A 23,661-nucleotide genomic window follows, 5' to 3' on the forward strand; every position below is an offset into this window, starting at 1 on the left:
TCCTCAGTCACTGCTTACCAGACACCCACTAATTCATAAGAATGCACTTCCTACTAACTGTGAGACGAGGGTAGGCAGAGCCATGGTGCAAAATTAAGCAAGATAGCCACAAGTCAGTGCTGAACTGAGTCGGGGATTACAGAACATTGCCTTTGCAATGCCGAGAGCTCTGTTCCTTCTACAAACACTTGAAGTCCAGGTTTTGAGATGGTAGCTCATCCCTGGAAAAGCAGGAAGACCCTAGCTCCGGAAGTACGCCGTGTAATAGACAACTTTGCAAAATGTGCTAAGTATTAATGAGCAAGAAGTAATATGGACTGACTGTGCAGAGAGTGGGCAGGGAAAGTTGTGGAAGCTGAGCCTTGAGGAGCAGCATGCGGACAGAGGAGGGCAGGTCAACACGGTCACGGTCAACACACCCGTGGGGTATTGTTGCAACAGGTCACACTACTAGGGCCCACAGAGGACACATGTAGGTGGGATGTATGGTGGGAAAGAAGGTTAACAGTCAGACTGAGAAGTCCAACCTTTAGTTTCTGGTGTATCACCCCAAGTGGTGTGATAAGGTTTACACTGGGACTTCTCTACTGGAAGAAAGAAGGAGACTCAAGCTTCTGTGGAGTTGCTGGCCACCAAACTATTTTCTCACTGAATTACGTCTCCTTGAAAGTACAAAACCACTGTAGATCAGACACTCTGCAACCATACAGGCACTTAGGGAAGTGAAGCGTGGTGCTGTGGAAGGAAAGCAGAGTGGTTTCCACCCACAACAAAGCACTCCGCCTAGCCTAGGGGACTAATCTCTCAGCTTCTGTTTAGTTGGGGGAAAGACTATGAAACTGAATACAAAAAGCCTTGTGATTCATGCAGCAACATCTGTATTCTCTTGGGCCACAGGGAGGATATGATTCTGAAAAGCATTGCAGGGTCATCTTGTGACTGTCTTGGAAGTGCTACGTAGATTCATCACTAGGAATTGGGTATCCTGACCCCTAGTCACACTGTCAGTAAAGGTTTGGCTCAAGATTGGTAAAGGGAGGCTGGCCTTGGTGGCACACACCCGTAATTCCAGTACTCAGGAAGCTGAGGCAGGAGGATCATCATGAGTTCGAGGGCAATCTGGGCTACATAAGCAAGTTCAAGGCAATTTTCACTACATAGTGACACTGTCTCAAAAAAGAAAGAAAGAGGAAGAAAGGAAAAAAGGAAGGCAGGCAGGCAGAGAAAGCTGAAAGGATTTTGCCCTAGGTAGGATACTACAGCAGTGGGAGGCCAAACCAAGGGGCTTTATCCTGAGGTCATCTTCCCTGCCCCTAGGCAATTTACCTGTGGCTCGAAATGGGTTCCAGTTGGCTGCTGACACATCAGTAATGCCCCTTTAGGTACCACCCCAGACCAAAGCTGTATGTGTTCCCCCATACCACGTGTCTGACAGAGAAAGCCAGGCCCCAGTGGTCATGGAACTTCTCTCTGCATCTTTAAAATAAAGGCCACTTTACTTTATATTCTGTCTTCTAACCGTGCCGAAAATCCTTTCATAATGGTGCCGTGACTCGGATGGCAGGGTGAGTGGCTCCTGGGAATCCCTCCCAGTTTGAGTCCCACTGCCTAAGAACCACCTTTTTCTTCCTCCAGGACTGCTTCCTTGCCGCCGCTAATCTGCATGCAACAGGGACTTTCCTTACTCCACACAGGTGAGCTGCCATCAGGGTTTTTTGTTTCCATCCCTTAGCAAGCTTGTGACAAAAAACCCATCCTGCGATCCCCAAACAGGGGTACCAGTTTTCACACTCTTTAGGCTGCACGGCTTGAGACAAGACTGGCATTTTTGTTCACTGGGATCCGCCCCGTACCCTTCGGTGACCAGGCCAAAGAGAACGGGTGTGAATGTTCAGTGTCAAGCTTACAAGACAGGTGACGACCTCTTTTGTTATGTGACCCAGAACAGCTTCCAGGCTCCTTGGGGGGAGACATTACTTCCCAAGGCTAAGTTGGTCTCTCAGCTCACTTATAATTCAGTCATGGGGACCACTTCTTGTCCCCCAAAAAACACACCTGTGGGGTGCCTGGTTCAAAAGGCTACCAAAAACCAAAAAGTTGACCTTTTATTTATGCTTTTATCACAATGGCGGCAAGTTGGCAGAAACGCTCCATCTTTAGGCCTTTGTTTTGAGGATGTGTCCTTTTCTCACTCTGCTCCTCCAGGATCCCTCCCCTTCCCCACACTTAGGAGGCTCCTTTCTTTACAACTTCTCCCCCATGTCGCACACACCAAATCCCGCAGCTTTCCCAGGCAAAGGCTGGGACCCTTACATCATCCTCTCCACCCGCTTCACCCACTTCTCCCCTGCTGTACGCCAGCCTGCCTCTCCCGAGCACGTGCAGCCAGGATGGGGGGATCTGTGCGCGGACAGTGGTGGGCTGCGCGTAAGCAGGGCACAGTGTGCACGGACTGGCCCAGCGGGCTGCTCTGGGCTCTCACACCACACGCTGGCTCCGCACCCCTACTGCCGGCTCCGCATGCCTCCCAGGAGACTCCATCCCCTGAGTGTGACTTGACTCAGGCCAGACCCTGCAGTGAAGGAGGCGTCAGGATGTGGCGGAGGAAAAGGCGCCATGGCTGCCCGGCGAGGAGGCAAGGCGGGGGCACCTGGCCATTCCTTCTTAACTCTCTCCGCTAACTAGGTTCCTTTCTGGTACTCTTATTTAAAGAGATCTCTATTAACTGATCTACATAAAAGTTTCATACTAGTCTTATTTATTATAGTTCAAATTGGCCAAATATATTTGAGTGCACTTTAATTTTATAAGATGATCGTCAGTCTATATATCTGTGGTCTGTTTGTTCAGTCCATTTATAATGTACAGAACATCTGTCCATGTTTGTCCATTTGCCTGCTCTGTAAACAGCTGCTCCTTTTTATTTTAGCTCAACAATCATTTTTCCTTTTTTTACATTTTCAAACCACTTAATCAAGGTTTATTTCCATTACAGATTTAAAAAACATGCTTCCACCTAGTTTGCCAGCTGATCAAAATGGTGCTAACATTGGTTAAACAAAATCTCTTGGGGTGAGGAGACATTGGACAAGACTTCAATTAATAAACAGGAAAAGTGGCCACCTGGTAATTTTATCAGCTCTTGTTTATTAATTGAAACCTCCAATAATCTCCATAGCCTTATGGGAGACACCTCAACTAAAGTTCATAGGACTAAGACAATTCATTGTTGCTGATCTGATGATATATTCATGCCTTCAAATATAAAATTGGGATTATTTCTACTGCCTTTTTCTTGTGTTCCAGCTAAGAGATTCAGATCAAACCAACATGAGGTCACCAGTCAAATAATAACTTTTAAACAAAAATTTATGTAATGTATAATGACAAGTGTTTTCTTTCCGATCCAGACGTATGCTTAGAGATGCTTCACAAATTTCTTCAGCGCTCAAATGTTAAAACACCCATGGTTAATAGCCACTTAATGTTCTATGTTAAGCTACTGTTATCAATCTTCTGGATGTTCAACAACTGAAATTAAGAGATAATTATAAATTCCTTTTGGACTTCTTTTGCTGGGATCCACCAGATCTTTTCCAGAAAAAAGGTTATATGATACACACAGAACAACGAGAGCAGCACTGGGGCAGAGGCCAGGTTTGAGCCTTTCCCAGCCTGTCTGCCGGCCCTGGCTCAGCCCTCTGCCAAGCCATAATTAACTATACTCAACTGGCGTTAAATGACACCATAGCTGATCTTTCTCCTAAATAAAAAGGTAAAATTAATAAAACAGGCCATCCTCCAAAAATCAGATGGCTTTACACATTCTAACAGCATAAAGAGGTACTTATATATGACAAATAAATGACATGTCAGTTCCTAAAATTCCCTGGACCTTATCTTCTTATGGGAAGCCATTACTAAAGTTATGATCATAAATACCCTGTTGATTATATTACTTGACTCCTGCATACTTAATTGATTCTATAGATATCTTCTACTGTGGGCCAGATCCCAAGACAAAAGGCTAAAGTTGGCCCTCAAACCCCACAAGGAGACCTTCTTAATATAGCTTTTTGTGTTTTCAACAACAGAGTTAAAAAATTACAATCTGATCTTTTAGCAGTGACACTTGGAGCTCTGAGACAGGTAAACCAACACAAGGTGGAGCTGCCTTAGCCCCTCCTGGACCATGCTTCAAATGCAGCAAAAAGGAATGTTGGGCAAGAGAATGCCCCAATCTTGGAGTTCCTTTTCCCAGGGCCATTAAAAGAGCAACTGTCCTAGCCACCAGGGTTGGCAAGCCATCCTCTTAACTTCTAGCCCTCACAGGAAACACCATCACTGCCAGATTCATCGCTGACTGCGTGGACTTGCTGCTGAAGACTGACAGGGCTCAGGGCCCAAGGCTCCATTAAGGTGTCCTTCTCGGAGCCCCAAGTCCAACTAGAGGTTTCAGGTAAGACATTCTCTATACTTGTGGACATAGAGGCCATGTATAGGGTTCTTCCTGAATTTTCAGGCCACTATGTTAAGTCCTCAGTCTCTATAGACGGTGTTGATGGCCATCCTATGCAGCCTTTATAGACAGGGCCTATTTCATGCAGGTTCCAGACTTGCTTCTCCTCTGTTGATACCATAGTTTGAGATACCTCCAATCCCACCTACGCTACCCATGCCATCCCTATTTTAATTTGTCTCAGGGATTTTTCAATTTTTCCTTGTGTTCCCCAATATCCCATAGCTCCCAAACATTTATAGGGACTTAAACCTATAATTAGGTGCCCTTTAGACAATGGTTTTCTTAAGCCTACCCATTCACCCTATAATACTCCCATTCTCCTGGTACTCAAGCCTGATGGGTTTTACCTTCTAATACAAGACCTTAGGGTACTCAATAGTGCTGTTACCCCAATCCACCCAGTGGTGCCAAACCCTTATACCATGCTCTCCCATATCCCTTCCTCCACCACTCACTTTACAGTCTTAGATCTTCAAAATGCCTTTTTATTCCTTTGGTTTATGCAGACTGACCCAGACACTCAGAGGTCTCAACAGCTTACACCTGCTATGTCTAGTAAATGCTCTCCTCAGGGATACTTAGCACCCCCTTTCTTTCCTATTCATCAGTTTCTCAGACACAACCCTGGTCAAGACTGACAGATAAGTTTTATACACATGTTTTGACACAAAACTCTCAAATATCTTCCCACCTCTGTTTGTACTTTTTCAGGGTAGGTTAAAGCCTTTCCCACAACCAAGGAGACTGCTGATATACTTACTAAAGTCCTGTTAGAGCAAATCATCCCAAGGACTAAAACCAAGGTGGAGCAGCCCATACCTGGTCTTCTTGGCAACCCCAACAGCGGTCAAAGTTGCCAGACTGCCATCCTGGTTCCACATCACTCAAGTGGTGCTCTCCCAGCCCTAAATCTAACCATCTTTTTTGCCCACTCATTTCTGCCTCACCAAGGCCTCACAGCCACAACTCTCAGGCTAAGTCATGTTTTTTGTTATCCAATTTGGTTCCTAATTTCTTACATTCTATTAATTATCCTTTTTATAGCAGGACTCTCAGCAGTCTTTCCTAAAGACTCCCCCATCATGTGTAAGATCGTCTACATACTGTTCTACGTGACAACTGCCTTAGTTCTCTCTACCCTCAGCTGTTTGGTCAAACGTGACATCCCTAAAAGCCTAGGCTCTTATCTTCCTTCTAGTGACCACAGCACGGCCATCCCACCCCTCCTATTTCCAGCTCAATTCCTAGACCAGAGACAAGCCCTACCTACCTACCCTCTTAACTTTTACCCTTTCAGATGGGGAAATAATCACCTCTCATAACTTCACTCCTCTTAACCCCACACTTATTTTTCAGAATTCTACCTCACCCTGGTAATGATTTTACATATCTAAATCAAAGGCACCTTTTCTTCTTCCTCATTTGGGTCTTTAAATATGATAGTGGCCTGCCTCCTCATGACACCTTGTCTCTTTGTTTTTCCAATCTAACTTGCAGGCATTCATCAATGATAAAATTGTCCTGGCTAAACACCCGACACCAGCTTCTGCATGGGCATCAATTGTCATCCCGTCAACCTTCCTAAACCGCAATATGGTGCCCCGCCTCTCAGCAGGAAGTAGTAAGAGAGAAAAAACTTCACCCTTTTCCTAACAATAAAAAGATGGGAATGAAAGGATTTTGCCCTAGATAGGATACTACAGCAGTGGGAGGCCAAACCAAGGGGCTTTATCTTGAGGTCATCTTCCCCGCCCCTAAGCAATTTACCTGTGGTGCAGAATGGATTCCAATCAGCTGCAGGCACATCAGTAATGCCCCTCTAGGCACCACCCCAGACCAAAACTATATGTATGCCCCCCACACCACATGTCTGACAGAAAGCCAGGCCCTGGCAGTCATGGAGCTTCTCTCTGCACCTTTAAAATAAAGGCCACTTTACTTTATATTCTGTCTTCTGTGCCAAAAACTCTTTCAAAAGCAAAGCAAAGTAAAGAAAGAAAAAATTAAAAAACAAAGATTAGTAAAAGGAGGAGGCTGGCTGGACTTGGTCTTGGGGGAGTGAGGGAACTGGGACAGACCCAGGCATAGCAGAGGCACAGAGCTGCCAGCAGTAGTCAGGCACACACCAGATGGCCACTGATCAACAAGGGGAAGGACAATCAAGACAAAGTTCCCTCATCGTTTCTTAGTGCAATCTTCAGCAGTCCAGAACAATGGAATGGGAAAAGGTACGCACAGCAGTGTAAGGCACCACTGCTGAGCTGGGAGCCCAGGCCCTGCCTGTCAGGAGTGTGCCCTTCTCTACGCAGGTCCTGCAGGCAGGCACAGGGCTCTCAGCAACACCCCCCCCCCCACACACACACACATTACGGCACCCTTTATATTCAGCTTTATACTGAGCTGCTTGTTCTGTTTTTGTTCATGCTAATTTGTCTAGAAAGATTCTCTCTTTGACCTCTCCAAGTTTTTCACCTAATTTTCCCTCTATTAAATTACAGCTCAGTCGTCAGTAACAGTGGGAAGCCCTTCCCTGACAAGCTCCTCTAGGCCTTGATCCCAGCTGGGAGCCTGAATACTGATTCCTTAGTACTTTGGATTTGCTAGTTATCATTGTACTTACAAATTTATTAAAATCATGTATTTATGTGTTCTTATCATGTGCACAGGTGAGTCCTAGATAATGTTTCTTATTCACCTTTGGAGCCCCAATACAGAATAGACACAAGTAATTTTTGTTGACTGTGAAGCACTACCATATCACAACCACTTCAGTAGTTCAGGACTTTTGAAATGGAAAGGTAGTAAGTAATCTCCTGCTTTCTTGGTGCACATGGTTTCATCAGTCTTTACGCCCGGGTGACCATATTCTTCCATCTTTCCCTACCAACCCTCCCATCTGTTTATTCTGTGTCTTCTACTCTAAATTCCCACTTGGCATCAAAGCTGCCCTGCCTCATAGGCCAGAATGAGTCCATCTACACCTAAACTTTCCATGGAGTTTTGTGACTCAAATAGGAGGCTGAAGGAGTGGGTTTAGCACACACAGTATCTGCTCTAGTATCAGATCTGGGTTCAAATTCCAGCCCATTTACCAGCTTTGTGACCAAATTCTTCGTAACTCTGAGCTTCATATCTCTGCAGTTTTCAATGCAGATTTGTGTTAAGTTGAATCTCCTAGAAGCAGCTCTAACTTGAATACATATATGTGGGAAGGATCCAGGACAGCACCAGAATCAGAGTGGAGCAAGTGAGATGTTTAGGATGCAGAATTCTCTCAGATACACTCAAGTGCTAATTGTAAACTTTCATGAACCCAACAAAAAAGGAGGCCCCTTACCTAGTTCTGGTGCTAACAGGGAAACTGGATTCAAGTAGCAAGGGAAAGAAGCCAACAGAGTGTTTACAATTAAACTATTGCTGGCAGCTATTGTGTTTCAATCCCACAGGGAATCCTGAGAGAAGGATACAATGTGCCTCACTTATTCTACCTGAGGGGTAGTAAGGAAGATGAACTTACCTTCCAAATTCCTTCACTGGCTAAGTGTTACCCTAGGACATTTCTTCCCTGGCACTTCAGTGTCTTTGCCAACATTACCCAATTTCTCAGGCAGTCACAGGTATTTGCAATAAGTCCAGGTAGACATGGCCAAGAATGAACGACTAAGTGAAATAAGCTAGGCACGGCCTCTGCTGCAGGGTTATTATAAAGATGAAACGAAATAATAACACAACTGCCACACCGAACACAAGTCCCCATATCTCACCCAATCTATAGCAATACACTATAAAGTTCATGGAGCTTCCCAACTTTCCATGAGTTAACAATACCAGCACACACCTCCTCGGGGCCTTCAGAGAGCTCTAAATGTCTAGGATCGAAACTTCCTGGGGACGGTCCACAAGGTTAGGGTAGATACTTTTAAATGTTAACTCAAAAGGACTGTCTCCTCTTGCACCTGGTACTTCACCTTTCTGGCCCTCACTGCAATCAATACTACTTATGACTCATCAGACTAGCATCATATTAGTAACCACTCCTGCCACTAATTTACCATCTTCTATGTGAGAGATATTGTGCTACAGCCATTATACACATTATGTTAGTTCTTAGGAGCCCATAAGGTTGAGTAACTTCCATCAGACACAGTGCAGACTTGGGTAGCTCTGACACACTTTCTACTTCATATTCATTCTTTCACTAATGCTCCAGGTCCACAGCATGGGGAGCATAAGACTGGACAAACAAGTAGCCTTTACCAAAAAACAACAAAAAACAAAAAACAACGGGTGAGCTAGAAAGGAAGTGCTGTTCCCTTAACTCACATTAGCTAATAATTAAGACTGTAGTTTCTGGTCTGGCTGATTCATACGATGGGCCCCTGATCCACATTGTATAGACTGTTCAATGCTAAGCCAAATAATTCACCTTGCAGAAATAGCGTTTTCCTTTTTCTTATCTTCAGTTGGACAGATAAACACACTGTTTATAGAGCTCCCTGTTTATAGAGCTCTTTCTCTAATAAATTGCCATTTAATAAGAGAGGAGGTGAGCCAGGGTTAAGCTGATGGGACATAACTGATAAACTACTTTCCCTTAGAAAGCAAAACAGGAAAATAATCAATACTAAGAGTCAAAATATAGCATTTCCTGTGTAAAGAACAATGTGGTCCTTAGAAAGGAAAACAGGAAAAAAATAATATTAAGAGTCAAAATATAGCATTTCCTGTGAAAGAACAATGTGGTCTTGCTGCCATGGACAAACAGTGGCTTTATTTGTACCTCTAGTCTTTTGTTTCCTCATTTAAAATTAGTTGTAATACTTATGCAGGCATTTCACTGCCTACAATATATAGCTACTATTTAAAAAAAAAAAAAAGGCTACTACACAAGTGATGCTAAACTGGGTGTGGTAGCTTACACCTATAAACCCAGCACTTGGGAGGTTAGACAGGAGGATCACTTTGAGTTCAAGACCAGCCTGGGCTACCAAGTGAGCTCAAAGCCAACCTGAACTGTACAGTGAGACCCTGTCTTAAAAAGACAAACAAACAAACAAAAAAGTGATGCTGGCTGTAATTATCAGTGTCATACAACAGCAAAACATCTATGCAAGAAACAGACAGTGAGCCTGGGAGCGTAGGTCCTAGGCAGGACCCAGAGTGCCAAGAGTGCCCTAGTGTCTTTCCTGGGTGTTCTACCCTGTCCTGTGAACTCCTCAGACTCACACATACCTCATTTTCAATTTAAAATCAAGGAATAGGTAACTCTGGACATGAAAGATCAGAAATTAGGATAATCTGAGTTGTGTGGGAATTTATTCTGGCCTAAGATCCTCTCCCGTCAATAGGCACCTCCCACACACTTTTGCTACATCTTCAAATCAGCTAGCTCTTTTAACACTTTTATTTGGTCATCTCCTTCAGTTATTCATTCCCTTCTCCCATTTGACCACCCCTCAGCTTTGGAATCTTCCCATGTGCTGAGGACAGACCACCCTGCATGCTCCCAGGTGACACAGTGTAGAAAGTGTACTGCTCTGGTAATGTTACTGAAATAGAAGCTGCTGCTGTGGCTATGACCTTTGGCATCAAGAGAACCAACCTTGGTTTCAACAGATGATTACGCATAGCACCCCAACTGGCTAATCTACAGTATTCTGAAAATAATAATTACATAGACACTTATATCCAGACTGGTCATTTACAAATCTTGGGGAGAATGGTAGGATACATCTCGCAAAGGTCCTATGCTCTGCTTGAAAATTTTTCTTCAGGACAACAAAATGAAGTAACAGGTCACTGAATGAAAGAAATAGAATAAGTAGTGAGAATCAACATCCCAGAACCTTCCAGAATAATGTAAGGAACAGTGATGGGAGTAACTGCACAGTGTTCAGAACTGTAACTATAGACTAAGTGAATATAGGTGCTGTGTCAAAGATTAGTAATGAAAGTCCATCAGAACCATGAGTCTAAGAACTTTCTCTACAATTAAAATATTCCCACTCCAAATTCCATGACACACAGAAAATAAAAATCTCCATTAATTGAAATAAGATTTCATACATAGATAAATATATTTAAACTTTCTTTTTAACTGTAAGTAAACAGAATGTTACAAAACACAATACTGTTGTCTGTACAGATCACAGAAAACAAAGAACAGGATGACTGATGAGTGGGTACTGGTGACAAAAATGGTACAATCAAAACTTGCTCAATAATTAACTGGAGGATGCTATGGCTTTATGAACATGGCCTGCCCTTATTATTAACGGTTTTGTCAATGCTTGGATCCAAAAAGTCAGTATTTTCTCCTTCTTCCTCTGCTTGCTTTGGTCCGTGTCCGCCCACCTGGCCGGACTGTAAGCTGCTTTTTGAAGTCTACTAAGCAATCTTTAGCTTCTGAAATGGAAACAAAAGACTTGATGGGCGATTCATTTAAGTTGAGACGTATGAGGGAACTCTGCATCTCTCTGCTGCAGCCTGCCTCTTCCTCTGAAAGTAACCTAGAAGGCAAAACCCAGGTTCAATATATGCACTAAGAACATATTATGCACTAAACCAGGACTTTAACATAATCTTTACAGTAATCCAACCACATAAGTACTATCATTTTGCTTTTACAGACAAAGACACTGGGTAAATCACATAACCTAAAGCCACATGAGGGTTGAGAGAATGAAGATTCACACTTAAATTCCTGATCTGTCTGTAATCTAGGTCAGAAGATCAGGGTTGGATGGTGACAGAGGTACAGAGGAGAAAGGCATAGCTTCTGCTCTACTTGTTTTTAACACCGGAGTAAATGGAGCTATCCATATTAAAAGTACAGGAACACTAGAGAGGAACACTGGAAAGGGAGAGGGGGGAGACAACGGAGTGGGCGGGACAGAGGAGGAGGGAAAAGAATAAATAAACAGACTGCTCATTTACAAATTTCTAGGAAGAATGGAAGGACAGATCTCTCAAAGGTGCTACACTCTGGTTGAAAACTCTAACTGGCTGAGAATGCTCCTTACCTAAGACCATTGCCTGTGGAGAATAGACTGTGGAGAGAAAAGAATACAGGGAAGAGGAGGGAGAAGAGAAGAGATAGTAAGGAAAAGGGAAGAGCAGGAGAGGAAAAGTTATCTTTATATGAACAGTTTTTAAAGTATTACATTACACACAGAATCCAGGACCAAGCCTAAAAGAACTACACTTCAGTGCACACCCCACTCACCTGAAGGTTCCTATTTCTGAAGACTTGGTTTTTATCTCTGCATCTGTGACAAGACAGAAAGTAACAATGGTAATCACACCATACTTTTCTGGTGCTTCCTATGTCCTAGGCACTGCTTTCTATCAGGCCTATTCAAGTAACTCAAATCTTCAATTGTCAGATCAGTGGAATGTGAGTACTAGCATACAACAGATTCAGGTGCTATGAGGTGAACACTTCTGAGTAAAACACTTCTGAATAAATCTGCAAATCTGGACATGAGCAATAAGTACTTGACAATGGGAAATCTGCCACCTGCAGAAGTTCACAACCTGGTGATCTACAGGCAGAAGATTATGCATGGACAGGCTGTTGCCTTTTCATAATTAGGAGAAGACACAACAGATTTGTTTTGTGGGAATAAACTATTAGAACTAGACAGTAAGCAAATCTCATTGCACTCAAGCAAAAGCTCCCTTTCTATAGTCATCTGGTGAATATTAACAGCAACTAGTAACAACAGCAATAATAGCCAATAACATTTATCATGAGCTTACTTATATCAGGGAATAGTTTTTGAGTTTTACTAGATATAACTCTTGTAGTCCGTAAAGTTGGTATTACTAACTCTCAATGTTCTCAATCCACTCTTAACGCTATTTAGAAATAACAGGCACAAGGAGGAGTTACTTTCTCCAACTCCTCAGGAACATACGCTGGAACACTAAACTAAAAGCTGATAATAAAGAAACATCAGGAGGAGATAGTAATGTTTGAATGTCTGCTTTTCCACTCCTGTTCCTTCAGAAAGTCTCCCTGGGGCTTGTATCATTCCCTTGTGATTTAGAAATGTTTTTTCGCAGTTCAACAGGCAGTCCCAATCCCAGGTTTATAAAGCCTGAAATAAAACACATGATGAATAAGGCAGGGTTATGTCTCATCTTCTTTAGGGAATGATGACCTAGATGAGTCTCAAAAGCTGGCCAACTGGGTCAAAAACATACTTACATAACCCTAATAAAGAAGGATTGACAGTGGGTATCTCCACTGGAAGACCTTACACAGAAGCCTAGAAAATCCATCATGGGAGTCTCACCTGTGGTCTTACGCTCAGACTGCTCCAAAAGACTAAGGAGTCGGCCTTCATTGTGGCCTTTTTCCTGTATTCAAAAAAAATAGATGAAAAAGTTACTTACGGCAGAGTCTAAAATATAACTGCCCTTTCTCAGATCACATCTTTTTCCAGAAGAGAAGAGGTGTGGTAGCACAGTTCTAGAGAAGTTTTTCAGTTTCTAATAAATGAAGGTAGACAATCCCAAAAAAGCAAACTATAATGCAGATAATTATATCCCTATGCCAAGACTACATTCCAAGAATATATAGCAGCATCAAGCCAAAACAGTTCACCAAAATCATGTCAAAGAACAGCAGCTTCTAATCTATGACAGATTGGTGGAGATTTAAAATACAGAATAACAGTTTGAGACAGCTTCTTCAGACAGTGACACCAGAAGAACAAACTGCCTCTTTGGTATAAGTAAGCACACACTGATAAACACCAACTCCACATCACCACCTCAAAATCCTCTCATTCACTGAGAAGTCCCCCTTTTCTGGCATGACAGAGGATGGTGTCCTATCTTAGTGCATGCAGTGATTGCTACATTAGTAATCCTAACATGGAATTGCTGGTTTATTTTTCATCTCTAAACCAAGACTTAGTTTTTCTGTTCTCTAATCACAAGGCCCATCTTCCAAATGACAAGGGCCCATACTCTGCAGTTTCCTAAGGCTGGGGACACAAGAAATTCAACAGAATTGATTTCACATGTGTTCCTAGCAGTGTGGGTATGAATTTAATATCCTTTTGGGAAAGAAACTTGGCAGTAATTCCAAAAGATTTTAAAACATTTATATTCATTGGCCTAACAGTTCCACTTCAGGAAATCTAGTCTAAGGAAATAACTGCTGGTAGCAAGTTGACTAATGCTTGCTTGTTTGGTACTGGGAGTCAAACCCAAGACCTTATGCTTGCCAGACAAGCGCTGTGCTACTGAGCTACATCCCCAGCCTGACTGATGTTTTAAATAATCCTATGATACAGAAATATGGTAGAAAAAAACCTGTATCTTAAATACTATTATAATGATTAAGTTACAGTCTATGTGATACAAACAGTAATTTTTGAAAAGGTCTAAAACTAAAACCAGAAAGATGTTTATACTAATAGTAAAATTTTATAAACCCAAGATGGAAAATTATACAAGTACAGTTCATATAGTATGTACTGTGTATGTATGTTAGAGAGAGAGACAGAGAGAGAGAGAGGGAGAGAGAGTATAAAGATAGCACGAGGAAAGAAAGAAAAAGTCTGTGAGAAAGATACAGAGAAAATGAATTACATTAAAATGCATAGGAAAAGGCTGGAAGAAAATAGGCCAAATATTAAAAGCTATTATCTTTGAGTAGCTAAACTATGGGCAATGATTTCCCCTGGTTCTTCAGATTTTTGAAAAATTTTCCTTTTTTGTTTTTTACAATGAACATATATTGCCTTTTAAAATAAAGAGGAAGAAGGCTGAAAGGGAGGGGAAAAACAAAAGCCCAGAATAGAACTTTGGTCTCTTAAATGAAGACAGTTAAGTAGCCTTTTCTCCAAATAACACATACCTTTGGATTCTTCAGCCTCTTCCCTTTCACAGTTGGATATGCTTTGCCACTCCCTTCAGGCCCATCTCCTTGGTCACCTCTTGCAAGCTGGAGACAGGAGTCAACATGACATTGATACTCTCCAAATGGGACCAGGGATTTACAGAGGTAACACTTCTCAAGCCTAGCCAATCAGAAGGGAGAAAAAGCAGTTTTAAAATTTGCTTTTGCCTCTGGGCTCCTGAACATGCCTTAAATTGCCTTTCTACATCTCGAAGTCATTCTAAGGAGGAGACATGTCAACCAATGCAGATTCACTCAGCAGGATCACCAATAAAACTAACCCAACGCCAATCAAAAGGACTGAGTGATTAGCAGTTTCCCTGGCTGTTTCTCTGTACCCTGCTGTTGCAGCAGTGGGATGGTAATGAAATCAGCTCTTCTAACTATCTCAAACAATGCCTACTGCTCCTCAGACATAAAATATTCTGTCAAACTTCTAAAATTAAGTGTAATAGTTTTTTCAAAGGGAAGTTAAAATTTCAACTGAAAAGAGAATACAAAGAGCATTTAGCCAAAATGACACTTCTACTGGGATGGATGAAACTGTATGATTAGTAAATCAAGCCTATCTATATGCTAACTTCTTACAACAACTAGGTGGTTACTAAAAGCGTTGTGTCTGCCACAGACTTTTACATAGTTTCACTAGAGTTATTTTTGCTGTTTTACAACACACAGTTTTGGGAAAGAAGGTGTGTCCTTGAAGTGAGGTTTATTGAGTATTAGTGAAAACAAAATTTTGGGGGCAAAAGAAAAAAAACTGACACTAAGTGTTCACTTTCTCTATGGTCAGTATATGTGTAAGGCCTTTTGAACATAATTTATCAATTAATTCTTCAACACTATTAATAAAGAACTATTTTCCCTAAAATACTTTAGCTATGAATTATCAGAATCTACACATACTTGACTAGTAAGATCATGACTATATTAAACACCTACAGAAAACTTTCTGAAGCATGCCATCTTAGCCATCACTATTCACTAACTACAGCAAGATAGCACTAAGGAAGAATTTCTCTGGAGGTCTTTAAAATAAGAGAAACAAGCCACTCAAGTACTTAATTATCTGGAAGAATGCAACCAAATTCTGCCTTATGAGAAAAGCAACGTAAGTATCCTTCTTCATGTTTTATTAATGAATGCAAAAGGCATTTATTGATTCCTACTACTTGAGAGACAAAGAGAAAAAATTTTAGCCAGTCAGGCTTTGCCACTTTGGTCCACATGATCTTAAAACAGTTAAACATAATTTATCTTTATTTCTTGAAAAAAGAAGAGGAGGAGGGAAGAGGGGAGGAGGAGGAGGAAGAAGAGGAGGAGGAAGCAGGAATAGCTGGGCATAGTGGTGCAATGCCTATCATCCCACCTAAGGAGGATGAAGCAGGAGAATCACAAGTTTGAAGGCAGCTTGGACAATTTTGCGAGACATTGCAAGGATGGAGAGGACAGGGACAGGCACAGGGATGGGACAGATCAGACCAAACCAGATCAGACCAGGTGACAAAATGAGGATATGATTTGCAGTCCCAGTATTGTAAAACTACATAAATTTAAATAAATAGCTAAACTGCTATTGTTGTCTCACACATTTTATTAGATACAGAAGATATAAACATGAATGAAGGCAAATGCATGCCTACAAATAATTCACAGCCTAGTCAGGGATACAAAAATGTTAAAAACAAACAAATCTGCACACAGTCCTAAAAGAGTGTTTACAATACAGTAGAATTCCAAAGAAAGAAGTGATAAGTTCTGCACAACTGGATTAGGGATGACAACTCTGTAATTTAGGGTCTAAGGTCTTTGTTTCAAATATAAAAGTTTCTAGAATATCTGCAAACTATATATGATAAAAGGCTCAAAATTCAACAGCAAAAAGACAAAAAATTTGATTAAAAATTGGGTAATAAGCCCCATTAGACATTTGTCACAAGACATATAAAGCAAGGTCTGATGGCGTATGATGGTAATCTCAGTGCTGAGGAGGCTGAAGCAGGGGGATCACCCTGAATTCAAGGCCAGCCTGGGCTACATAGTGAGTTTAAAGCCATAGCAAGACCCTTCCTCAAAAAACAAAGGCATACAAATGGCCAACGAAGTACATGAAAATATATTCAATGTTACTAATAATCAAGAAAACGCAAATGTATAAACATGAAGAGATACTACTTCACTCTAGTAAGGATGGCATTATCAAAAAGATAAAAGATGATAAATGCTGGAAAGGATATGGAGAAAAACAGAACCCTTGCTCATTTTTTTTTTTTCCTGTCTTTTTCCTTTTTATCGGTACCGAACTCACAATTGCCTGCTTGCAAGGCAGGCACTTATGCGGCTGAGCTAAATCCCCAGCCAGAACCCTTGCTCACTGCTGGTGGGAAAGCAAATTAGTAAATACCATTATGGAAAAGAGTATGGCGGTTCCTCAAAAAAACAAAAATAAACTTCCATATGATCCAGCAATTGTACTTCTGGGTATATGGTTAAGGAAATAAAATCAGTATGGCAAAAAGACATCATTCAGTATGGCACTCTCAGGTTTACTACAGCATTATTTATAATAGCTAAGAAATGTAAATGACCTAAGAATTCAGCAAAGAATGAATGGACAAAGAAAATGTGGTGTATATACACAGTAGCATACTATTCAGTCATAAAAAATAAAATCCTGTCTTTCATGACAACATAAACAGAACTGGAGAGCATTGTATTAAGTGAAATAAGACAAGTCCAGGGGCGAGAAATACAGCTCAGCAATACAGTGCCTGCCAGCCAAATGTGAAGCCCTGAGTTCAATTCCCAGTACTCAAAATAAAATAAGATGAGACAAAGCCCAGAAAAACAAACATATAATAAACTTAGAATACAAAAAAGTTGATCTCATACAAGTTGAGAACAGAACAGTGGTTACCACAACCTGGGGAGAGTAGGCAGTGGAAGGATGAGAGAAGTTGATCGATGGTCACTAAATAATAGGAGTAGGAAGTTCTAGTACACTATTGCACAGTAGCTGACTACAGATAATGCACTACACATTTCAAAAAACTAGAAGAAAGGAAATTAAATGTGTTCACTAAAAAAGAAATGAACATTTGAGGAAATATGTTTATTTGACTTCAACATTTTACAATGTATATATGTATCAAAATACCACGTTTTCATTTATCAATTTTGAAAAATGAAAAAAACTGAAAGTTTCCGCTCTAATATACTATTGATAAAATCTTTGCTTTTAGGAAGCACAACCTACATCTGATCCTTTCCTTAGAAAGGGTTTTCTTAAGTCAAGCTGTAACCAGCAGCCCAAGGAAGTCTGTGTTGCCCAACCTTTCACAACTCAACTTCTGCACCATTGCACAATACGTTCACTGCTTCCCCAAAGCACTAAAAACCAATTTACAAGTTTAACAAAAACAGAAACTTGAGGGCAATGTGGAACTCGAGTAGGTGGCAGGATCATTTTTAGTATTTTAGTTTCATTTTTAGAGAAAAGGGTTACAGACATGAACTATGCTGCCATAAACTGGGAAGGAGAAAAAGAAATTCAGGCATCCACGCAATGCAGCGAATGGCAGGCCAAAGAAATACACGATGAGATAGGCAGTGGGGTCTTTATTTGGTTCAAGCAATGACATGTTAAACAAGAGTTCAGTGAAGGCAGCACAATTACTTACTTGTCAATGTCTAGGGAAGTCTGTGCAGATGTCCCTTTGTCAGTCTTGCTCCTAGCCTCTCTTTGTCTCCGAGTCAACACTTTAAAAAAATACATATTTATATATATTGTTAGCCAGGAAGAGACTCTGAATATAAAAGACAAAAATGTATAGGAAAAAGCAAAGTTAAAGCGTTATTCTGTGAGAAGATGCACACTGCCTGCAAAGCCTCAATCTTTCAGTATTTGAGGATAATACCTGTAATACCTATACTGAAATTGCCAAACACAAGACATTCTCCTATTTGCTAAGCCTTGAGATCTAAATATCTCGTTCACTCCAAGAAAGGATTTTGTGTACTACCTCAACCTGCAGCAATCAAAGGAAAGATCTGTACTTTTCCAAGCAGTATTCTACTTGGTATGACACAATGCAATGAAGTACTCTACAAGATACAGTAATGCTAGCTACATCTGAGTACCTACATAAACTCCAATCTACAAAATTCTGACAAGTGCTCCATTTGTAAGTGAGAAAACTGCCCTATGGAAGGGCAGTTTAACACTACCAGTCTCTTTGACTATACTAATCCAACCTTCTACTTCTAGCAGATACAGATGGCTTTAGCCCAGATAATACACAAATACTTTGTCTTCCACCAAACAATACCTATTTATAAAATCAATTCCTTAAGGGATCTTGAAATTTATTTAATCAATTGTTTTCCAAGATTTATTCCTTGCCATAACAAGGAAACTGATCATTTCACTTGAAATCCAGGTATGTTATCCCCCTAATATGTGAAATGCCCACAACAGAGAACTTAGAAAGGCACCAGTTCACAGAATAACTTAGGCTGTGAATTATTTAGCTAGTCATGGATACAGCAAACTTTTTCTGTGGGTCCACATGGCAAATATTTTATGCTCAGAAAGTCTCTATTACAACTATTCAATTCTACATGGCAATGGGAAGTACTGACTTGGAGACAATGGGTGTGACTGCATTCCAGTCAAGATTTATTTACTTATTGATTGTCTTTTTCAGACAGGGTCTCCATATGCAGCTCAAACTGGCTCAGGCTTGTCTTGAACTTGTAATGATCCTCTTGCCTCAGCCTCCTGAATGTGCCACCATGCCTGGTTCAGACTTTATTTATAATAACCAGTCTCTGGCTGGGTTTGGCTCATGGCCGGTCATAGCTTTTTAGTCATAGAAAAAATACATTTTATAAATATCCCTGACAAACAATCACATAGTCTAATCTTGAGTATGAAGGAAATTCACTTTCTCCTAGGACAGTGGTGGAGAATCTATGGCACATGTATTTTCTTTTAAGACAAACATGTTTAACGTATTTAGTTTTTTTTTTTTTAAACTAAAACTTCAGTATGAATACTGAAGGTTTAGTAGCAGTGATGGCACTTTGTGATAAATAAGTGGGTTTTGAGTTGCACTTTCAATATCTGTCTCTGAAAAGTTCACCATCACTGTTTTAGGGAAGCCCAGTATATTACTATATGGCAATCTGGTTCATTATGCATTTACTGGGGGATGTATCAATAAATTTACTACCTTTTCCATAAGTTACAAGTTTCATTATAATCTTGAATTTACTCAGTTGTCTGATCCTCTAAAATGTAACCTCTTGCAGAGATGAGACTGTATCTAATCCCTATTAAAATTTGAACTATAGAACCTTAAATTGCCTGTGTTGGCTCTAATCCTTACAATGATCCTCCAATTGGTATTACTACTTATGCTAAGGGATGGAAACAAAATGAAAAGGCTGACTTTCTCAAGCATTCACAAATGTTAAGTAGTAAAACCAGAACAGAACCTATATTCATGCTTTCCTTTCTTAAATTATCTTGACATACGCAAATTTTTCCATTTTTCTCTGAAAGTGTACCCAAACTGAACCCAATACTCAACAAGGAGTCTGACTAGTAAGGAGAACAGAAGAGCCATAAGCTACCCATCTGGATTCACATTCTACTAACCCAGTCACAGCTCTGCTTGCTTTACTGACAATCCTAGTATTCTATTAGCTTTAACTGAATTTAAAGATAATTAAAATCCATTCACTACCCTTCTAAATCATCTTCAAAAAAGTGTTAGCAAGAGAGCTTAGTTCTAGAGGTAACTAAGCTGCTAGGTATTTTTATTATATTAAATACAGTACTATGTATTTGTCCCTATTCTTTTCAGCATATGATCATCTGCATTGAGATTAGTTCTTTTCCAGCTTTGTGTCAACTGCATACATGATAAACATGCTTTCTACATCTTCATCTATCACTGGGAAAAAATGATTGTAAAGAATACAGTCAAAGGACTGGGGATTTAGCTCAGTGGCATAAGCGCCTGCCTAGCAAGTGCAAGATCCTAAGTTCAATCCCCGGTACTGCAAAAAAAAAAAAAAAAAAAAAAAAAAAAAAAAAAAAAAAGAATACAGTCAAGGACAGAAAACTATGGCATGTTATAAGAGAAGCCTGTCTTCTCTCTGGTGTAAATTTCCTTTCTGCAATGAATCTTCAATGTGCAAGTAATTTGGGGAGGTATAGAAAAACTGAAGCGGGGCCCTTCCTTTCAAGGAGCTTACAGTTTACTGAAGATAGTACGTACACTCAAATAACTATAACATATATAAACAATAGGCACAATAAGCACAAATATGAGATATACATGATAAATAAATATTACACATAAAAGTAGTTAATGTTTATGCTACTGGGAAGAATGACAGGAACACTTGGGGATTAGAAGAGGAAGAAACATTTTTACTTTGTACTCTTTGTACTGTTGAATTAAAAATTAAAAGGGGAAAGACAGTATTAAGCACAGGTTAGAGTATGGGATCTATTTCTAAGGTTCTTTCCAATTCACAAATTTTATAAGAAAAATTAAAGTACTACAAGAAAAAAACATCCATAACACAGATGTAGAACCAGCTTCAAATCCATCTTCTATCAGCCAGCCTATACTTCTCTATGATATGTGTAAGAAATTCATGAGAGATTCATCAAGTGCTTTCCTGAAACCAATTCTTAAAAGCCTGGCATATGAAAGATTACTGAATCTCTTAAGGACTTTCTCCTTGCCCCTTTATATTTGTCCTCCATCTTTACTACCAAGTATTAAAAACAAAATTGGAAACTACAGACAGGGCTGGAGAAAGAAATAATTGCTTTTAGCACCTTACATATTCCTCCATTGCACTTAGCACATTTCTGTTCTTACTCACTCACATGTCATTCTCCCTTCTTACACCATGCCATTTCTGAATTCAGAGATGCTGTTTTTGTTAAAACGAAAAGTATGTGATCAGTGTCCTCTCAGCAGAGGCTAGGCCAGATTAGATGCTAATAAATACTTGCCCAATTAAATTGTATCAATAAAGTCTAGAGAAAAAAGTTCATTTTATGAAGACCTACCCCATGCCAGAGAATTAGAAACGTAAGCTCTAATCTTTACAACAAATCCCAGCATTTCTATTTTATGAATTATAAAATATTAAATAACTTGATCAAGGTCACAAAGCTAAAAACAACTAACAAGCACAGGGAATGTTACACAAGTCTGACTGGAAAAAAGATATTCTACCACAGTGGGCTGCCTCTTCTGGGAAAGAAGGTAAAGGATGGGAAAAGAAAAAGTGGTAAATGGTAAGTGACTAGTCAAGTAGAAAAGAATCTGCCAGGACAGGCTTGGCAGATGGCTAGGAACTACACAGCAACTGTTATTAAATGTTATGATTCAGAATAGCCTGGACCAGTCTTTGCAGTACTATTCCTTTGAAATTGTTTCTTCAAAACTGAAAAAAAAATTAGCTGTTCTAAAGGAGCCACCTACTGTGGTTTCTGAAGGCTGAGATAGACATGTCATATAGATGTATGCAGAGAATTCAGTATGAAATCTAGTCAGGCACTGTTAAGAGAGATTGGGCAGAATGACGGTGGTTAAACTCATCCTCAACCTCAAAACCACCTCAGAAGAAAACAACAAGAAGCATATTCTAGCAAGGGGGAGTATTTTAAGAGGGGTTAATGGTAATGTTCCTTTTATTATAACAAAACTTGAAATTTTAACATTCACTGTATTTTTGGAATAGTCTTCATATTTTATCATAGATGGTAATAAAGTTTTAGTGAAAAAAAAAAGGTAACAAGTAGCTACAGAGTTGTGTGTGTTCCTACAATGACCACTGCTCCTCCAGCATAGCACTTCCTCTGTGGGACAGAGGGAAGAAGGGTAAGTGCCCATCACCAGTACCTACTGAGGCACTTAACTCCCTCCCTGCCCCTCCTTCCTATACAGTCTACAGAGACTAGTTTCAACACAAAGGCTATTAAGAGAGGTAATTATCCACCACTCCTTTAGCATGTGGCTACTTTAATCCCAATTAGAATTAAATATAATTTAAAACTGAACTACTCAGTCCCATGAGCCACATTTCAAGTACTCAACAGCCACAGGTAGCTACCTTATTTGACAGCATAGATACAGAAATTTTCTATCATTGCAAAAGTCCTACTATAGTGTTTCTCCTTTAAGAGATAACTAGTACTAATCTTAGCATGCCTTAAAGCCATTTACTTTGGTTACTACAAGAAATCCGAGATATTTTTGACATACCCTCATTATCTGAATACTTAAGAGTTCATTTTGTTCTAGTGGACCTTTTATGATTTACCACAATCATTTGACTGAGTTTCTGTCTTTCAAATATGTATGTTTTGGGGGCTGGGGTTTTAGCTCAGCGGCATAAGCGCCTGCCTTGCAAGCAAGCAGTTGTGAGTTTGATCCCCGGTACCAATAAAAAGGAAAAAGAAAAAAAAAATGTATGTTTTTATGTCATTTTTTCCAAATTGTTCTATCTACAATCTCCAGTGCCATGTTGAACAGAAATTCCAAGAAAGGACAACCTTATCCTATTCCTGATCTTATGAAAAGCTTTTAGTCTTTCACCATTAAATACAATAAGAGCGTGAGTTGTTCACAGATGTTCTCTATCAAGTTAAGAAGTTCCTATACAGTTCTACTTTACTGAGTATTTTATCACAAAGATATGTGTAATCTATCAAATATCTTTTCTGTGTCCATTTACTTGATCACCGGGGATTCTGTCCCTTATTTTATGATACAGTGTATTATATTAACTGACTTCCAATATTAAACCACCTTTTCAGACATTTTTGATAACAAAAAGAGAAATACTTTGGAAAACTTCTATATCATTCCACTACCTGAACTATTAATCTACCTGAATGTATTCCCATATACTCTATCTTCTCTCCTTTTCATAAGATGAACTGCCCACAAGGGTATTTAAGGCCCCAACTTTTCCACTTGACCCTGGCTCCTAATACCTCTTGCTTTGTTAAAGATACCTTTCTTGCTATCTATCTTACTTTTCTTGTTGCTGGGAAAAAACCCAACACCCAAAGTTAAAGGAGGAAATGTTTATTTGGTCAGTTTGTAGAGGTTTCAGTCCATAAGTGACTGGCTCCAACGTAGAGTGTCATAGCAGACAGAACTCACAGAGGACAAACAGTTCACAG

At 40.1% G+C, this 23,661-nt stretch overlaps 1 protein-coding gene across 8 annotated transcripts in view; it reads right to left on the reverse strand.

Moving 5' to 3' along the window:
- Positions 1–10,575: 10,575 nt before the first annotated feature.
- Positions 10,576–23,661, reverse strand: part of Uimc1 (ubiquitin interaction motif containing 1) — a 135,030-nt gene continuing 121,944 nt past the window's right edge. For 5 of the 8 annotated variants that reach the window (XM_063230835.1, XM_063230831.1, XM_063230833.1 and 2 more), the window contains 6 exons: positions 18,119–18,197; positions 14,397–14,559; positions 12,823–12,886; positions 11,748–11,790; positions 11,545–11,571; positions 10,576–11,031 (listed from right to left, as the gene is read on the reverse strand). In XM_063230835.1, coding sequence (XP_063086905.1) covers positions 10,827–11,031; positions 11,545–11,571; positions 11,748–11,790; positions 12,823–12,886; positions 14,397–14,559; positions 18,119–18,197 — 581 coding nt within the window. In that variant the 3' untranslated portion in view covers positions 10,576–10,826. Of the gene's footprint in view, positions 11,032–11,544; positions 11,572–11,747; positions 12,625–12,822; positions 12,887–14,396; positions 14,560–18,118; positions 18,198–23,661 lie in introns of all 8 variants that reach the window. The other 3 variants (XM_013156136.3, XM_063230836.1, XR_010041121.1) reach the window with 2 other exon arrangements.

The sequence above is a fragment of the Cavia porcellus genome, unplaced genomic scaffold, assembly GCF_034190915.1.
Source record: "Cavia porcellus strain 051 isolate PalLab524CR breed Dunkin Hartley unplaced genomic scaffold, mCavPor4.1 scaffold_19, whole genome shotgun sequence".
Classification (NCBI taxonomy): domain Eukaryota; kingdom Metazoa; phylum Chordata; class Mammalia; order Rodentia; family Caviidae; genus Cavia; species Cavia porcellus.